The following is a 17,314-nucleotide window of genomic DNA, read 5'->3' on the forward strand; positions in this document are numbered from 1 at the left end:
GATTGGGTGGCTTAAACGATATATTTCTCACAGTTCTGGGGGCTAAGAGGTCCCAGACCCAGGTGCTGGCCAATTTGGCTTCGGGTGGGGCCCCTCTTCTTGGTTTACAAACTGACACCTTCTGGCTGCATTCTCACATGGCAGAGAGAGGTCACACTCTCCGATGTCTTCTTACAGGGACACCAGCTCTACCCTATGACCTAATTACCTCCCAGAACCTGCACATCCAAACCCCATCACACTGGGGATTAACGCTTCAACATAGGAACTTGGCAGAGGGACGAAAACATTCAATCCAGAGCCATGGCAATCTGCTTTACTCAATGTCTACCGATTTAAATGCTAATCTCATTTTAAAAAATACCTTCATGGTAACTGCAGATGTGTCTGACCACATGTCTGGGTTCTGTGGGCTAGCCAAGTTGACACATGAAATTCACCATCACAGAAGGGGTCAGTGAAGGACAACTGTAAGGGTGGGAAGTCTGGGGGCACAAGGCATGTGCTCGAGACAGACACTGACCTCAGGAAACGCTGAAGCCCACCCGACGTAGAGCGGGGGGCGGGGCACCCAGCATGGTTCATTCACATCATTCAGTAAATAAATATGGATATTGAAGATTTACTGTGTCAATCACTGTGCCAAGGTGATAAAAAGATGAAAGACAGGCCCTGCTCGCAGTGGAGGAGGGGAGACAGGCAATCACCAGTGAGTGCATTAGTGCGTACTCACTTTCACAGAGGAATTCCACTCTCAAGGGGATGGAATCCAGCCACCCTCACAGAGCAGGGGACTAGAAGCTCTCAAATTCCTCTTACCCTACGTCAGAACTGGTCCTACTGACAGGACCACAGGTTCAAATGCAGAGGGAGGTCAAGGCGAGCCAAGGCTGTGGGAAGAGTGGGTGCCAGGTGAACAGGTGATGAAGCCAGGTGAGTGAAAGAATGGTTTTCTCTCCTTGATGCTGGTCAGATCAGAAAACAACAGCCTTGGGACTTCCCCGGTGGTCCAGTGGTCAAGACTCCACGCTTCCACTACAGGAGGCAAGGGTTCGATCCCTGGTCAGGGAAATTTCACTTGCTGTGTGGTACGGCCAAAAAAAGAAAGAAAGAAAACAACAGCCTTAACTCACGGCAGATTTGGTGAGCATCACGGGAAGAAATATTTTACTAGTGAAGTTTTGGGTTCATGATCTTGTCATAAGACATACGACATATGAGAGCAGACATATTGTCACCTTTGGGACTAAGGCATTGCTAGAAAGAGCATGGTGAGCTTGGCCCTGTGGTTGCTGGGGAGAAGTCAAATGTCAGCTTTTATGTAAGTGGAAATTAAGAGGAAAGGGGTAACAGGTGAATAGCAGACAGAATAAGAAATTTTAAAATACGAATTAAAGAGAAAAGATGAGTGCTGCCTGGAAATGCCATAAAAAAAGCACACAAGCTAGTCGACTTAAAACAACAGAAATGTATTGTCTCACACTTCTGGGGGATGTGCTCTCCTGAAACCTAGAGGGAAGAATCCTCCCTTGCTTTTTCCGTTTTCTGGGGTTCTCTCAGAAATATTAGGTGTTCCCTGGCTTAGAGATACAGGCACCTCAATCTCTGCCTCTGTGGTCACGTGGCATTGTCCCTGTGTCTGTCTGGGACATCTTCTCATGAGGACATCAATCATGTTCCACTTTGGTCTCACTGGACTCCATTACGACATCATCTTAACTAATTATACCTGCAATTACTCTTTTTGCAAATAAGAGCAAACCCTCAGATACTGGGGTTAGGAATTCAACAGACATTTTTTTTTGTGGGGGAGGGGTGGTGACACAATTCAACTCAAAACAGGGAGAGAACTAAAGATGTAGGTAAAGAGAGTCCTGAATTTAGTTTTCCATAATAAAAATAGAAAAGATAAAGTCAATAAGCAAAGTAAAGTGACATAGGACGGTCAGTCTTTAATACTTGTTTGTTTTCCAGCTTATTTCCTAAAATTTAGGAAATATTTCCATCTGTTCTTTTTTTCCTCTTTAAACCAGCTGCTATGGTAATGATACTCCTAAGTATGCATATCTCTATGGTATTTCTATAGATTTACAATAATAAATATTACTAGTAATGGAAATAAGAGTGATAAGGTGTTTCCTGCACAAAATCATTATGATTATCTCCACTTGGGAAAATAATTACAAAACTAAACGAATATGTGTTCTGGCTGCACCATGAAACATGCAGAATCTTAGTTCCCTGACCAGGGCTCGAACCTGCGCCCTCTCAACCTCTGCAGTAGAAGCACAGAATCTTAAACAATGGACTGCCAGGGAAGATCGTAAAAGAATATATCTTGTTTTAGGACATTATGTTGAACATACCAAATCAACATGCTATCACTGGTCAGCATGACCCGGCCATGAGATGCACAACAAAATTAAACATCTGAGCCAATAATGACCCTCACATCTCTGAGTAAGCCAGTGAGAGACAAGCTCCCACTTCTGTTGATACAACCCCGGGGGATGTAGATCTTGGTCGTTAGTCTGGCCCAGATGGACAGGAGGCGACTGGGCAGATTCCTAAGAGGACATATTGTGGGCAGGGCATGAGATTATGAAGTTTGGCATGTCTGTCCTGTTTTGATGATGCCCTGAAATCCAGCCTGCACCCTGACAAGGATCCAGGACAGCTAACATCATGGGCCAGGATAAGTCATGTGGTATGAATCCTCAGCCATCTCCATCAAGGGGAGGAGAATGCTGGCCCAGTAAAAATGTCCTGCCCTGTGGCCTGCGGTAAGAGGATAAGGGGAATTGATCATTTGGCCTCAATACCTTCTTTCCATTTTTGGCAGATGCTGCTATTGTCCCAACCATAGCCTCTTTGCCCATGTTGAAGGTCACCTAGATCTCCAAGGGACAATTGTAAAAGTACCTGTGTTTCTCTGCCCGAGGGCTTTCTCTGCGCGCAGTGGGGTGTTACAACCCTCAGGAGCAACGCTTATCCAATGAGAAAGGCAGTTGGTATGGAAATAGCTCGGCTTCCTTGCCTGCTGGTGAGATAGTTGTGAGGTGCGTTCTGCTCAGGCTCTTAGAAGGTCTCTAGTAGGACTCACTTCCAAGTGCTCACAGCTGTAACCCACTCATTATTGACCACTCTCTTCCCCTCACTTCCCTAGGTCCTTATTATGCTTCCTAGAGTCACCTCTCAAATGGAGGGGTGGGATTTGCACCGAAATTATCTCAAGGTTGGCTTTCGGGAGAACATGGACTAACAGCACTACATCCAATAGCCTCTTTGAATGAGGAATATTCAATTTGTTTAAACAACACGGACGGGCTAGGAAATGAAGGTGCGGTGTTGACAACCCTGCAATGGGAGGTTAGGTGTCCATTCTACTTGTATTACTCCTCCTGTACTATGAGCAAGACCTTGTCCACTTGATCAAAATTACCCTCAGAAGGGAAGGTAAGGGACAGAATATCCTATTTGTGAACAATATAATTTACAAATATTCTAACCAACAGTTAGTGTTATAGAATATGTATGGCTATATTAATAAAGAGCTTCTATGTCTCCTTTTATGTCATATACCTAAAAACAAGCCACAAGAAAATGTCTTTTACACCTGATATGTAATTTTGAAGATGCCGTAAGACTGCGTGGTCTTTATTCACATTAGGCCATCCAGAACCCAACTGTACATGCTAAGTCACTTCAGTCATGTCCAACTCTTTGCGACTGGACTGTAGCCCGCCAGGCTCCTCCTTCCATGGGATTCTCCAGGCAAGAATATTGGAGTGGGTTGACATTTCCTCCTCCAGGGGATCTTCCTGGCCGAGGGATCGAACCTGCATCTCTTACATCTCCTGCACTGGCAGGTGGGTTCTTTACCACTAGTGCCACATGGGAAGCCCACCCAATTAGTCTGTCAAATGTATGCATGGCATATACAATATAGTTTAATGGCTCTCAATTCTAGGAGATCCAATTCTCCCTTTTATAACAAATATTCTGTAATTCTAATACCCTAAATGAAACTCAGGAAAATATGCTATGCATAATTTTAGTAATCAATATAACACCATTATTTTTATGCAATGAAACAAAGGAAAGAAATGTGTAAGAAATTAATACATATTTTGATCTGCGGGTGTCTGGACATGACTATACTAGGAGACAAGATTCCCTCGTGGCTCAGTGGTTAAATAATCCACCTGCAATGCAGGAGACGAGGGTTTGATCCCTGGGTTGGGAAGATCCCCTGGAGAAGTAAATGGCAACCCACTTCAGTATTCTTGCCTGAGAAATCCCATGGATAGAGGAGCCTGGTGGGCTACAGTCCATGGGGACCCAAAAAAGTCCTACATGACTGACTAAACAGCAACAACTCTAGCATTCCCCCGTAAATAGAAGAGAAGTCAGAAGATCAGAAGTAATGCCATACAAGAGGTATAGAAAAATGAATGCACAGCAGAAAAATAACTAATGGAGGTTGAGAACACGTGGTACCAGCAGACCAGGTTATGTTTGTGACATAGGCAAGATAAGGAACCTTCGCTTGGCCTCCCAGAAAGAGCATATGGTCAGAGTGAAGATGAGGACATTCGACTGTCTCACAATCAGGCTCCATATGAGTTGCTTTAAAATACTTCCCTATGCATTGAGTGGTAGTGATGAAGTTTGACAGAAAACTGATATCCCGTTCTGACACCCCACCACGTTAGGGCATATGATCCGTCTCTAGAACTCAGATTCTGGAGACTACAGCCTTTGCTATGTGACAGAAAACAGAGAAGAGAGGAAGAAAGGAAAGGGAAAAAGAAAGAAAATGAAAAAAAAGCCTCTATAGAGTAATGAGGTGGACTTCTAAATTGGGTACTGGAGGAAGACTGGGGGATGCAAATCAACCCATCACTTCTGTTTAAAAAAAAACAAACCCACCCTCTGATTTCCATATGTTAATTTTCTCAGCACAGCCTTCTTACCACTGTGCTGCTCAAACAGGAAAGCCAGAGGTGGGTTGGTACCATCATGTCCGTACCCTAACCTGAGCTTTAACACCTAAGGTCACCCTTCCCAACCACAGCCCTTGCTCTGCCACCAGAGCCTCTGCCCACTCACACTGGGGTGGAAGTGCTGGGGAACTGCACTGCTGGGTGTGGGGGGGGGTACCCCTGAGTGACTGACAGGAGTCAGTGGATAAATACCCCAGCTCCCTCCCCTTCTGAAGCCAGGCTCAGCTGCCTACAGTGCTGATTCGTTTGATGATTCGTCTCTATTGGCTTCCATCCTTTCCTTCCCATTCTTTTTCAAAAAAGAGTGGTCCTTTTTTTGGACTGCTGCTGCTAAGTCGCTTCAGTCGTGTCCGACTCTGTGCGACCCCACAGATGGCAGCCCACCAGGCTCCCCTGACCCTGGGATTCTCCAGGCAAGAATACTGGAGTGGGTTGCCATTTCCTTCTCCAATGCATGAAAGTGAAAAGTGAAAGTGAAGTCGCTCAGTCGTGTCTGAATCTTCAAGACCCCATGGACTGCAGCCCACCAGGCTCCTCCATCCATAGGAGTTTCCAGGCAAGAGTACTGACTACTGCCAGACAAACTTGAAACTGAATTTGAAACTTTGGCTCAGAGTTTGCTTTTGGGAAACCCAAACTAAAACAGGCACAGCACAGGTGGTTCAGACAGTAAAGAATCTGTCTGCAATGCAGGAGATGTGGGTTCAATCCCTGGGTTGGGAAGATCCCCTGGAAAAGGAAATGGCTACCCATTCCAGTATTCTTGACTGGAGAATTCCGAGGACAGAAGAGCCTGGGGGGCTACAGTCCGTGGGGTCGCAGAGTTGGACACAACCGAGCAACTTCAGACCAGAAACTAGAGATGGTACTAATCTGAAATATTTTAAATTTGATTGATCAAATTTAAAGATGTTCTAATTGTCAAAAGAAATCTCAAATGTTCTGTTACACTTTGTTGCTTTTGCCAGAATTATTTCACTGTACTGAAATAATACTCTTTATCTAAATAGGCTGTTGGAAATAATTATAATAAATAATGTAGTTCCCTTGTTGTTTAGTCGCTAAGTCGTGTCTGACTCTTTCCAACTCAATGGAGTGCAGCATGCCAGGCTTCCCTGTCCTTCACCATCTCCTGGAGTTTGCTCAAACTCATGTCCATTGTTCACTTACAAAGGCTTTCTCTCTCCTTGCTATTCTTTGGAACTCTGCATTCAGACGGGTATATCCTTCCTTTTCATGGACATGAGTTTGAGTAAACTCTGGGAGAAATAGTGAGGACATGGAACCCTGGCCTGCAGCAGTCCATGGGGTCAGAAAGAATCAGACAGGACTGAGCGACTCAATAAAAACATGTCCATTAAGTCGGTGATGTCATCCAAACAACTCATCCTCTGTCGTCCCCTTCTCCTCCTGCCTTCAATCTTTCCCAGTACCAGGGTCTTCTCCAATGAGTCGGTTCTTTGCATCAAGTGTCCAAAGCCTCCCCATATGTGTTCTTTAAGATCTGTGTGCATGCTTGCTCACGCAGTCGTATCCGACTCTTTGCGAGCCCATGAACTGTAGCCCGCCAGGTTCCTCTGTCCATGGAATCCTCCAGGCAAGAAAACTTGAGTGAGTTCCCATACCCGCCTCCAGGGGATCTTCCCGACCCAGGAATCCAACCCGGGTCTCCCAGTTTGCGGGCGGATTCTTTACCAGACGAGTTATCAGGGATGTCCTCTTTAACAACCGCACAACATTAGTTTTCAAGCTCAACCTCCCTTTAAAAGAAAAGTAAATTTGCTTTACTAAGGAGTAAAAATTTCGCAAAGGGGAAAAAATTTTTTTTAATGGCAAGCGTCCGTTTAAGGACTCCATGACAGAAGTCTAGGGAGCCGGTTCGCTCCGCCACAGACTCACCGCGCCTGGTGACACGACACGGGCCACCACGGCGGGGAGGGGTTGAGGGTCCAGGGACCACGACACTCAGCGCTTTTTGTGGGGATTTCGCCAAAGACCGACACGGGAAAAGGTGGAGGGGACAGCTGGACCGCCCTGCTCCCCGCGACAAGGACGGCCTTCCAGCTCTGGGTCCTCTTCCATCCGAGAAGCTGCCTCTTCAGCACTCGGCCGGACACCGGAACGCGAGGCGGTCGTGTCAACAGTCAGCCGGGGAGCCGGCTCCGCGACGGCCCAGAAAGGCCTGAGCACGCGCGGGACGCGCCTGGCGCCCCGTCACGGGGGAGAGGGGTTAGAGGTCGAGAGGAAATGTCCCCCGCGCCGGCATTCCGGAGGCATTTGTTGCTCTGGTGACTCCACGGGGCGAGGGGCGGCGCTAAAGTACTAGTGCGGTCTCCCCAGTTACACCCACTCCTCCCACGCGCCATCCCCACTCCTTTCCCAAGGCTCCCGCGGCCGTCGGAAAAATCCGAAGAGGCGGACCCCTTTCACTTCCGACGCACTTCCCTTTCGCGGCAGGAAGTAGGTGAGGCGGGGGCGCGGGCTGGGGGAAAAAAAAAACACAACACAAAAACGGACGAGCCGCGCATGCGTTGTTCTCTCGCGGCCTCCGGTGTGGAGTCGGGTTGCCGGATTCGTCGCTCCGCCCGGAGTGCGCCTGCGCGGTCGCGGGGTTTTCTCCACCCGGCCCCCCCCCCCCCACCTTTCAGTCTCCGCTTCCCCTCCCCCTGTCCCCCGCGGGGGCTTTGAGTCCGGCGCCGGGACCATGTTCACCAGCACCGGCTCCAGTGGGCTTTGTGAGTACCGGCCGCCGCCATCCTGGTTGTGTCCCCCTAGACGGCACCCTTGGGTACCTCCTTGAGGAGGCTGGGGGCGGCAGGGACTCGGGGGTTGCAGGAGGTTTTGTGTGTGGTGGCGGGGATCGATCTTCCATCCCCGTTGCCAGAAACTTGGCAGTTCCTGCCCCGTGGGGGCCAGCGGCCACCGCCCCCGTCTCAGCCCCAGCTCCCCCCGCCCGCCACCCCCTGTGAGCCCCAGGTTCGGTGCTCAGGTGCTCCCGGGGCTGCCGCCAGGTGGGCTGGGCAGTTAGGCTCCGGCTGGGTTGCCTGGTGTTCGGGCCCGGGTTCATGCCCTCAGCGGAGAAACCAGAGGCCGTCCGGGTGGAGGCGATATTGGAAGCCTACTCCCTTCCCAGTCACCTTGCTCCATTCATTTTAGGCTACCGAGGGACCCAAACTGGCTTCCCTCAGATGCAGATTTCAAACCTCTGCGTCAGAACCTGACCCCTTAGTTTTACTTAAATTTTTTTTTTTCCTCCTCAGCCTCCCTTAGGAGTATTTAGATAAACAAAAACTGATTAAAAGTACTTGAAAGGGGAAGGAAATGGAAGGGCCGTTGCTGCTGGATGTTGTTATATTTTAGTGGAGTATCAGCTGTGGGGTGTCAACAGATAGAGGGTAGAGAAATATATAGAGCCTTTTAAACAGCTTTCTTTTTCTCGCTGAAATGGCCTAATTGACTCAAGGAAATGGCAACCCAATCCAGTATTCTTGCCTGCAGAATCCCATGGATGGAGGAGCCTGGTGGGCTACAGTCCATGGGGTTGCAAAGAGTCGGACAGGACTGAGCAACTTAACTTTCACTTTAACTTTCAGGGTGGACTGTATGTCAGCTGAACAGCATTGAGGTTAGGCATTGACAGAGCAACAGCGAACTGTTTGAATAGCTACAGTTTTTGCAATTGCTTGTCACTGTTCATGCTTCCTTATCTCCAAACGTGTGAAGTTAATCTTACCGAGTACAGAGGCAGTTGACATTTCCAAATGTTCATGGTCTGTTGTGAAAGTTAGGAATCTTTTTAAGAACACAGATCGCATTATTGACCAGAGGATTTTTGCAGAAGTTAACACCTGTGGTCAGCACTTTGTTACATAAGTGAATATTAATATGTCTCTGGTCAATAAACGTTCTGTAACAAAAGATGTATTGAGATACCTGGTCAGTAAATTGATATCTTATTCTGGGAGTAAGTTAGTATCAGGGTGACAGGCATAAGTATAAATCTTCCTCACTTCTCAGCTTCTAAAGTTTTGAAGTGGGCTTAGTATTTATGATTTCCCTTGTTTCATGATTTGATTTATAGCAGTTTTCAAGCACTGGCCTCAGAGTACCTTAACAGCTACTAGGTAGTTAATCTTCCTCAGAGTACCCTTTGGATAGAGAACATCACAACTGTTGAAACTGATAGTTGAGAAGGTGGTGTGTTTTTCCTGTGATCCTACTATGAGCCATACACTGCTGAATAGGAAATTAGCGGTTGTTATTGTTCAGTCATGTCCGACTGTGGGACCCAGTAGATTGCAGCACCCCAGGCCTCCCTGTCCTTCACTCTCTCATGGAGTTTGCCCAAATTCATGTCCATTCATGCCATCCAACCATCTCATCTTTTGTCGTCCCCTTCTCCTCCTGCCCTCAGTCTTTCCCAGCATGAGGGTCTTTTCCAGTGAGTTGACTCTGCATCAGGTGGCCAAAGTGTTGGAGCTTCAGCTTCAGCATCCGTCCTTCCAATGAATATTCAGGGTTGATTTCTTTTAGGATGGACTGGTTTGATCTCTTTGCAGTCCAAGGAACTCTCAAGAGTCTTCTCCAGCACCACAATCAATGGTAGAATTCTTCAGTATTATTTCTTTTGTCATTTTGAGCTATCCTTCCTTGCTAATCAAAAAACATTAAAAAATTAAAAGAGCAAGCAAAATCTGTTACTGGTTACTATGCTTTGTTAGCCATTATGTTGCCAAAGTATATTCAAATTTGATGTAAGGTGACTCTGGGGAAGGTAAGACATGATTACTTGTGGCGCATGGTTGATAAGTATTGATTTCTAGGAGCCAAACTGCAGCCCAGGGAGAGGCCTAGGCCCGAGGCTCTTCCTTAGCTGTCTTGCCTTGTCTCTGAAATAAATGTATCTGAAGCATAAAAATGGGTGGAATGGCCATTCCTCAGAAGTCCATGTCTTATATGCTCCTTTAGCGAACATTTTGAGCAACTCTTACGAGTTGGTTTCTGGGGATGTGACAACTCTTGCTGGGTTCTGGGGACTTGACATTGGACAAGTCTTTGTCCCAGTGTTTGCAGAGCTTACAGTGTTGTTTAGGCACCATTTTTTCCCCCGGACTGGTCTTTTGGCAAGTCTAGGCAGAAACATTTTCCTTGCTCTGAAGTTTTTCTTTGCAAGGCTCCCCACTGCAAGGGAAGTGATTTCCTTTAGATAAGTCGTGTGCCCTTTGGTAAATGAGAGTTCTGATCCTAAGTGTCCTGAGGATGAATGTTTGCCTAACCCTGCCCCAAGAGGTGTTTTTTAAGGGAAAAATCCTGGCTCTTTCCTACCACCTGCATATTTCCCACCTCTGTGACTAGTAGATGATGGTGTTTTCATGTTACACTTGCTTTCATCTCTCTCTCATTTATTTATTTATTCTGCAAGTGTCTGTTGACTACGTACATAAGCCACAGAGGATAAAGTGGTACACAGGATGAAGCAGGCCAGCATCCAATAAGTATGTTACCATGTGATTGCACATAGTGGTAAGTGGTGTGAGGAAAATTCGAGGGTAGTGGCGTAGACTGTAGTTATAGAGGACTATAGCAGGACGCCAGAAGAATGCCAAGAATGCTGCTTTAGCTGTTAGGGTCAGAGAAGACGTTCAGGAAGGGGACCGAAATGGTGTGAAGGAGCCAACAGGTGAGTTTTTGTTGAACAGTGTGCATCTCGCAGAAGGGGAGACGCAAGTGTAGAGACTCTCAAGCAGGCACAGCAGGGCGTTTTCCAGGTGTTGAAGAAAGCTGGTGCTGCCAGGGCCATGACTCAAGCAAAAGGTATTTGCAACCATGTCTTTGAAACTGTACTGCTGTCGGGTAATTCAGTCAGTTCAGTCACTCAGTTGTGTCCAACTCTTTGCGACCCCATGAATCGCAGCATGCCAGGCCTCCTTGTCCATCACCAACTCCCGGAGTTCACTCAGACTCACGTCCATCGAGTCCGTGATGCCATCCAGGCATCTCATCCTCTGTCGTCCCCTTCTCCTCCTGCCCCCAATCCCTCCCAGCATCAGAGTCTTTTCCAATGAGTCAGCTCTTCGCATGAGGATAAACGTGTGTAGGACTCTTGTTCATGCCTCATTTTAGATCTTGCTTAGGGATGACAACATGTTGAGTAATAGATGTATTATTTCTTACATTTATTAGTAAGCGTTCCCATGACTTACTTCACAGTGTACTCACTCTGACCGTGGATTCAAGCAATACTCATTGCATGTCTGATGTATTCCAATTGCAGGTCCCACCCTTAAGGAGTTCAGTGTCTAATGGGAGAAAAGTTGACAAAAAGCAATGAGACGATGTCTGTACTGGGTGCTGCAGGTTTCTGGCAGGGGTTGGGCTTGGGAGGGGAGAGGCGCTGTTAAGACTTACATCTTGGGGAGATGCTTCAGGTGACTTTTGTGGCCTGAGCACGAGCTGCTCAGGCATGCGAGTAGGGAGAGGGCCTCTGTGAGGGACGGAGCCTGGGCAGGGCCTGGCAGAGAGGCCGGAGGTGATGAGTTAGGGAATTGCTGATTCCGGCGGAGGGGAGCACTTTCTGCACAGAGGTGTGTGCAGTGACGTCATTCAGAGGCCAGTGAGTCGAGGGCTGGGGATGGAACCTGAAGAGGAGACGTGGCCAGCTGCCCCTCCCCAGGAACGCAGACAGGAGCAGATGGTAGAGCCGAGTTCAGGAAGCAGGAGAAGGTGAAGCTCTGAAGCTCTGGTTGGGGAGGCTTCACGCTGCAGTGGGCGGCAAGATGGAAGCTTCCCCTTGGGGATGCGAGCAGGGTTTTCCATACGCTGCCTGTATCCTGGCTGCGAAAGCGGCCACAGAGCTTTCAGATTCCTGGTCCCATCCCCAGAGAGTCATATTCAGAAGAGCCAATGTGATCATTAGAGATCTGAATTTTTAAAACCAGGGGGAAGATTCTGAGGGATGGATTTAAAGGCAATAGCCTGGCCAGCAGGAGGGGCCCAGAGTCCAGCAGGAGAGGCTGATGGCCTCAGGGCCCCCACTGGTGGGAGCAGTGGGGATAGACGGAGGGGAGAAGGAGGATTCTAAAAATGTGTAGGCAGGTAGGCTGTGTCAGTAGAGCTCAAGAGATCAGGAGAGAGAAAGGAGTTGAAGGTGACTGGGTAGACACGCTCCTGTTCACGGAGGCAGGGAGTGTAGAAATGGAGGGCTCAGTTGGGGGGAAGACATGTAGTGTCTGAGGGCCTGGGAAGTCCAGTCGGAGATAACCCAAGGGCCATCTGCAGAGAGGGAGCTGGCCTGGACACGGGCCATTACGGGGTTGTGCCCTGGATGTGAATGACGACACCGGGAGCAGCAAGTAGAGCTGGAAGGCTGAGGACGAAACTTACAGTTCAGTTCAGTTCAGTCGCTCAGTCGCCTCCGACTCTTTGCAACCCCGTGAATTGCAGCACACCAGGCCTCCCTGTCCATCACCAACTCCCGGAGTTCATTCAGACTCACGTCCGTCGAGTTGGTGATGCCATCTAGCCATCTCATCCTCTGTCCTCTTTTCCTGCCCCCAATCCCTCCCAGCATCAGAGTCTTTTCCAGTGAGTCAATTCTTTGCATGACGTGGCCAGAGTACTGGAGTTTCAGCTTTAGCATCATTCCTTCCAAAGAACACCCAAGGCTGATCTCCTTCAGAATGGACTGGTTGGATCTCCTTGCAGTCCAAGGGACTCTCAGGAGTCTTCTCCAACACCACAGTTCAAAAGCATCAATTCTTTGGCGCTCAGCCTTCTTCACAGTCCAACTGTCACATCCATACATGACCACTGGAAAAACCATACCCTTGACTAGATGGACCTTTGTTGGCAAAGTAAAACTTTTGGCAGTTCTGGTCCAGTGTTGAAGGTGCGGTGGAGACAGGAGACAGCAGACTAGGCAGACATGGGTGTTTCTCTAGGAGAAAACCGTCCTCATCCGACCTAGTTTGATTTGCCTGCTTTCTTTGTAAACAAACTCCTGCAGCTTCTTCCCACTCTCTCACGGTGACTCTGATGGCCAGACTTCCCATCTCCTTGTCTCCAGTTTACAGCCCATTTCTGGCATCTTCCACTTCCAGTCTGGAGACCATGGTTGATTCCCCGAATTGCATTTCCATCGAGACCCTTGGCGACCTGGGATCCCTGTCCTGCTCTCTGACCTGGCAAAGCCCCAGCCCTCGACCTAGTGTGTGGTGTCCACGCGAGCTGAGTCCTTGGCACGGCTGCTCAGTTACATTTCTTGGATTCCGTTGTCTCATCATCCAGACTCTTCCCATGCTTACTCCATCCCAGATATAAGGGCCATGGGTGTTGGCACCCATGGCCATGCCTGGGCACATCCTCTCACTAACTTGTTTGTATCCATTCTTTTGCAGGTGTTAGAGGAGACGTGCTAATGTTGATGATACTCGAGCTGATTTTGGAGGGACAATTAAGGGTTTGTTAGGCATGTGAACGCAGTCCTTTTTTCCCCCCAGTCTAAAAGAATTCTTCTAATTGAGGCCCACCCTTTGTCTATTCTTAACTCATTCTTTTAAAATTTATTTTTTATTTATTTGGCTGCATTGGGTCTTAGTTGCAGCATGTGGGGTTGGGTTCCTTGACCAGGGATTGAACCCGCGGCTCCAGCATTGGGAGCTCAGAGTCTTAACCACTGGGCAACCAAGGAAGTCATCCTCTGCTGCCTTTTCTAGTGACACTCCCTCCTTTCTTCCCGCATGAGTTAAAGCTGGTGCTTTCTCCTGTGGGCTCTTTGGAGACCCCCAGGATATTTCAGATCCCTATTTTGTGGAGAGGAGATGTTATTCCCTATTTTTTTCAGGTGGTTGTGAAGATGAAAACATTTATCATGTGTAAACTCCTAGAGTTGTGCATAGCAAATAAATAGGGTGAAGTATTTTTTTCTTTTTCTATTTTAATTACTTTATTTTGAATTGAAGGATAGTTGCTTTACAGTATTGTGTTGGTTTCTGCCATACATCAGCACGAATCGACCATAGGCATACATGTGTCCCCTCCCTCTTAAGCCTTCCTCCTACCTCCCACCACATCCCATCCCTCTCAGTTGTCACAGAGCCCCAGTTTGAGTTCCCTGTGTCATACAGCAGAGAGACTTCTCTAGTAGCAACCTATGGAAATGATCCCTGAAAGTATAGTCTTAGGATGAAGTATTTTTAACTGGACACGTCTTTGGAGTCTTAAAAATACAGAAGCATAACCACTTCATCCATTGACCACAGTCTGTACGTGCCCAACTGCTAACGACTTTGTTTCTTCTTCCCTACCAAGCTTCTTGAAAGATGTCTTCACTTTTTTCCTTTCTGTCTTCCCTTCACTCTTAAGCTCTGCAATTAATTAGCTGTTTTCTTTTTTTCCGATGGCCTCCAGCTGTGGCCTGGCGTTCACAGTGCCTGCTTCCCTCCCCCACAGCCACTGAGAGTGAGTGACCGGAGGCTTGTGTCCACATGCGGACCTCTCACTCCTTGTCTTAGTGGAGTGTTCTCTCACCCTGGCCTTGATGAACACTTTTTGTACAGTTTAAAAAAAAAAATAGAAGTGTCATTGATTTACAATCTTATATTAGTGTCAGGTGTATAGCATAGTGATTCACATTATCGATTGCCTTCCATTCAAAGTTATTATAAAATACTGGCCATATTCCCTGTGCTGTACATTACCTCCTTGTGTCTTATTTATTTTATACCCGGCAGTCTGTACCTTTCTAAAATTCCTTGTTCTTTGACTTTCTCCTGTCATTTCCTTAGTTTCTTTCACATCCTCAGGGGCTCCTGAATTTGGCTATAAGTTATTGTCACTTTAAGATGAGCAGGATCATTAAGGTCAAAACCTATTTCTGTCGAAGTAAAGAGTGAACTGGAGGTTGTTGTTGCTTAGTTGCTGAGCCATATCTGACTCTTAATGACCCCATGGACTATAGCCCACCAGGCTCCACTGTCCATGGGGATTCTTCAGGCAAGAATATTGGAGTGGGTTGCCATTTTCTTTCCCCGGGCATCTTCCCAACCAGGGATGGAACCTGGGTCTCTTGCATTGGCAGGTGGATTCTTTACCACTGAGCCACCAGGGAAGCCCATGAGCCAAAAGTAGAGTGGAAATAGAGTGGATTGTTGGGATGGACAGCTGAGCGAGTCTCAGGAAGACAGAGCTGGAGTCAGCCCTTTGGAGATTCAGATGGTTGTCAGTACCCAAGGGTATCGTGCTAACTAAAGCTCACGTGGCCCTGAGTTGGGAACCAGTATAAATTTATCGGAGTGTGAAATTCATTCTTAGCTGAGCTGGAAGTTTCCTTTGAGTGAAACTCTTCTTTCTTTATCCAAAAACCTTAGTTAGGAACCTTGAATCAAATGCAGTTGATGAATCCGTGGTAACAGTGGTGCCAGCCTATGGTAAGGACATTCTTCTCACTCCAGAGATGGGTGAGCCGTAAGGACCAGTGGGTCATTCAGGGTCTACAAACCCCACCCTCATTTCAGCTTTAGGATATTGCCTCAGAAGCTGAGCACTCTCTCACCAGCATCGCACTGGCATGGACACTTCAATAGTTTCCCACTGTGGCTGTGGTGGTGCTCCCAGGAAGGGCCATACCATATTCTGATATATTCTTTCTTCAGGTATGTACTCAATGTGTTGAATACATAAGTTGTGGGAGATGATCAAAGTAAATATTTTTGTCTGTCACCATCTCTTTAAAATGCACTTGGCTTGGAAAGCTTTTTGCCTTTATGAAAAGGCATCAAGCCTTATGACTTTTTATGCACTCTTTAAGTTATTGATTCAACGGCTGTTTTCTTTACCTGTGAGTCAGCTATTCTAGGAGCTCAGGATTCGGTGGTAAGTGAAAGACAAAAGGTACATTCAGGTGGCAGTAACCTTAGGAAACAGAAGTCACAAAACATAAGCTCAGTTTAGAGATCGAAAGTACCCAGTTCAGTGTATTCAGCCTTCATTCAAAGGTAAGACTTTTTCTCCCTCTTTCTCCCAGTTAAGATTTTCTCCCTCTTTAGACATTGAAAGTACCTAGTTCAGTTCATTCAGCCTTCATTCAAATTTAAGACTTTTCCTCCTTCTTTCTCCCAGTTGGGATTTGTAGCTGGTAACCCCTTGTCAGAGAAAGTGATGTAGCTAGCTTCTGACCTTTATGTCCCATCTGACCCTGAAATTTCCGGTTTTTCCTTCCTGGTTTCTAGATGGGGCAGAGTGGGAGGACGAAGGAATGGTGAGGAGCTTGGACTGTTCTTATGCTTCTCTCTGCGCCTGGCCAGTGGTTTAAGCTGACTCTGTCCTGTAGGTTCTTACGGTGTCTGGGGAGGCACTCATGCGGGTTGCTCCCCTGACCTGGGGGATGTATTGTTAGGCTGGTGGGCTTCATTTGGTGACTCTTCCTTAGCTTCCTGAAACTTAGGTCCATCTGCAGTTTCTTCCTTCTAAGGCCTGTTTGGCTTGCTTGAGGGTACTGTGAGACTGAATCAAAGACGACGCCTCTAGCTTGTGGTCCACCTCTGCTCTGTTGGAATTGCTGATTCTTTGTCCTGGTCGTGAATTTTTTTTCTCATTGATCAACATGGCTTCTCCTCCTCCTGCTTTCCAGAAACCCACTCTACCCCCCACCTCCTATCAGGGCTCACGTATTCAGCTCACCCCTTGCTCGGCTTGATGCGAGGACCTGGAGGTACGCACAGTGGGTTGGTGGTTCACTCCATTCGACTTCCTCGTGATGTCCTCTCTCCACAGCAGAGAGCTCTCACCCTTCTGCTCTTTATACCCAGGATCTGACTGAGAGGACTCTTGGTGCTCTTTCTTTGTAAAATCTGCATCTTGGTTGTGGAGTCTCCCTTTGATATTCAGCGACTCTTGTATTAATATTTTGGTACCTCAGTGAAACCTGCAATTTTGCCATCCTGTTTTAGTTAGGTTTCTGTTTTGAGGGCCAAGGATTACTTGGCTGGCCTCTTTAGAGGTGACTTTGTGTATTTGTGTTCTGATTTCATTCCTTGTTGCAGTAAGGGATTAACTCAGCAGGCCGGGTTTGCCCAAACCCCTGAACCAGTTGCTTTTAATGCCTGATTCTTGGGGATAAGCTGCTTCCCAGATTTCTTAAGTTTTGAGGGAGTATATTTTTTGAAACAGGGAGATGCAACCAGTCCATTCTAAAGGAGATCAGCCCTGGGTGTTCTTTGGAAGGAATGATGCTAAAGCTGAAACTCCAGTACTTTGATCACCTCATGCGACGAGTTGACTCATTGGAAAAGACCCTGATGCTGGGAGGG

The 17,314-nt window shown here is 47.4% G+C and overlaps 1 protein-coding gene and 1 long non-coding RNA gene across 2 annotated transcripts in view; one reads left to right on the forward strand and one right to left on the reverse strand.

The window, feature by feature from the left end:
* Nucleotides 1-294: 294 nt before the first annotated feature.
* Nucleotides 295-7,421, reverse strand: LOC132657307 (uncharacterized). The gene is made up of 2 exons (XR_009595289.1): nucleotides 6,906-7,421; nucleotides 295-6,766 (listed from the first exon to the last, which is right to left on the reverse strand). It is a non-coding gene; the product is annotated as an uncharacterized LOC132657307 (long non-coding RNA).
* A 118-nt stretch (nucleotides 7,422-7,539) lies between these two features.
* The window catches only part of UBAC2 (UBA domain containing 2), a 170,655-nt gene continuing 160,880 nt past the window's right edge, over nucleotides 7,540-17,314 (forward strand). The window contains exon 1 of the mRNA XM_015098251.3: nucleotides 7,540-7,741. Within this exon, the coding sequence (XP_014953737.1) occupies nucleotides 7,711-7,741 (31 nt within the window). The 5' untranslated portion in view covers nucleotides 7,540-7,710. The remainder of the gene's footprint in view (nucleotides 7,742-17,314) is intronic.

Source organism: Ovis aries, chromosome 10 (genome assembly GCF_016772045.2).
Source record: "Ovis aries strain OAR_USU_Benz2616 breed Rambouillet chromosome 10, ARS-UI_Ramb_v3.0, whole genome shotgun sequence".
NCBI lineage: Eukaryota > Metazoa > Chordata > Mammalia > Artiodactyla > Bovidae > Ovis > Ovis aries.